The 538-nt window shown below is 70.6% G+C and overlaps 1 protein-coding gene across 1 annotated transcript; it reads right to left on the bottom strand.

Annotated features, from left to right (window-relative positions):
- Positions 1-6: 6 nt before the first annotated feature.
- On the bottom strand, positions 7-531 carry LOC121362123 (mitochondrial import receptor subunit TOM40B-like; the record flags this gene model as incomplete). Its single annotated transcript, XM_041483369.1, has 3 exons — positions 7-147; positions 226-328; positions 412-531. Coding segments are annotated over 3 exons (363 nt in total), but the record flags the coding sequence as incomplete, so codon positions are not given.
- Between the last annotated feature and the right edge of the window lie 7 nt (positions 532-538).

Genomic DNA, 538 nt, shown 5'->3' with positions numbered 1-538 from the left:
CTGTCCCTCAGCCCACGGTGACGCTGAAGCCGCAGTGGAATCGGCTCCTCCAGTGGTTCAGGAAGGCGCCCAGCGCCAGCGTCACGGGCAGGGGGGGCAGCTTCTTCTCCAGGACCCCTCCCACGCTCCAATTGCTGTCCAGGAGCCCTGCGGGGACACCGCGGCGACAGCTGAGCGCCACCAGCAGGCGACAGCGGCCGCGGGAGCCGCGGGGGCCGCGCCCACCTCTGAAGACGACGTTGGCCCGCGGCAGGCTGAGCTGGTAGCCGAAGGCGAAGCTGCTCTCCTGCAGCCGCGTGTTGGCCTCCAGCTCCACCCCCACCTGCACCTGCGGGCGACAGCGCGGTCACGGCGGCTGGGGACACCGGGGACACCCTGGGGGACACCTGGGACACGCTGGGGGACACGCACCTGCTCGTTGGCACGGTGGTAGTAGCTGGCGTGGGCGCCGCCGTAGCCCACGTTGAGCGTTGTCACCCAGTTCGGGGCTGCAACGGAGAGACAGCGTCCACAGGTGTCCCCAAGGTGTCCCCGAGGT

Source organism: Pyrgilauda ruficollis, unplaced genomic scaffold (assembly GCF_017590135.1).
Source record: "Pyrgilauda ruficollis isolate IOZ18807 unplaced genomic scaffold, ASM1759013v1 scaffold11689, whole genome shotgun sequence".
Taxonomy (NCBI): domain Eukaryota; kingdom Metazoa; phylum Chordata; class Aves; order Passeriformes; family Passeridae; genus Pyrgilauda; species Pyrgilauda ruficollis.
The sequence above is the reverse complement of the archived record's forward strand: the minus strand, read 5'-3'. Positions and strand labels throughout refer to the sequence as shown.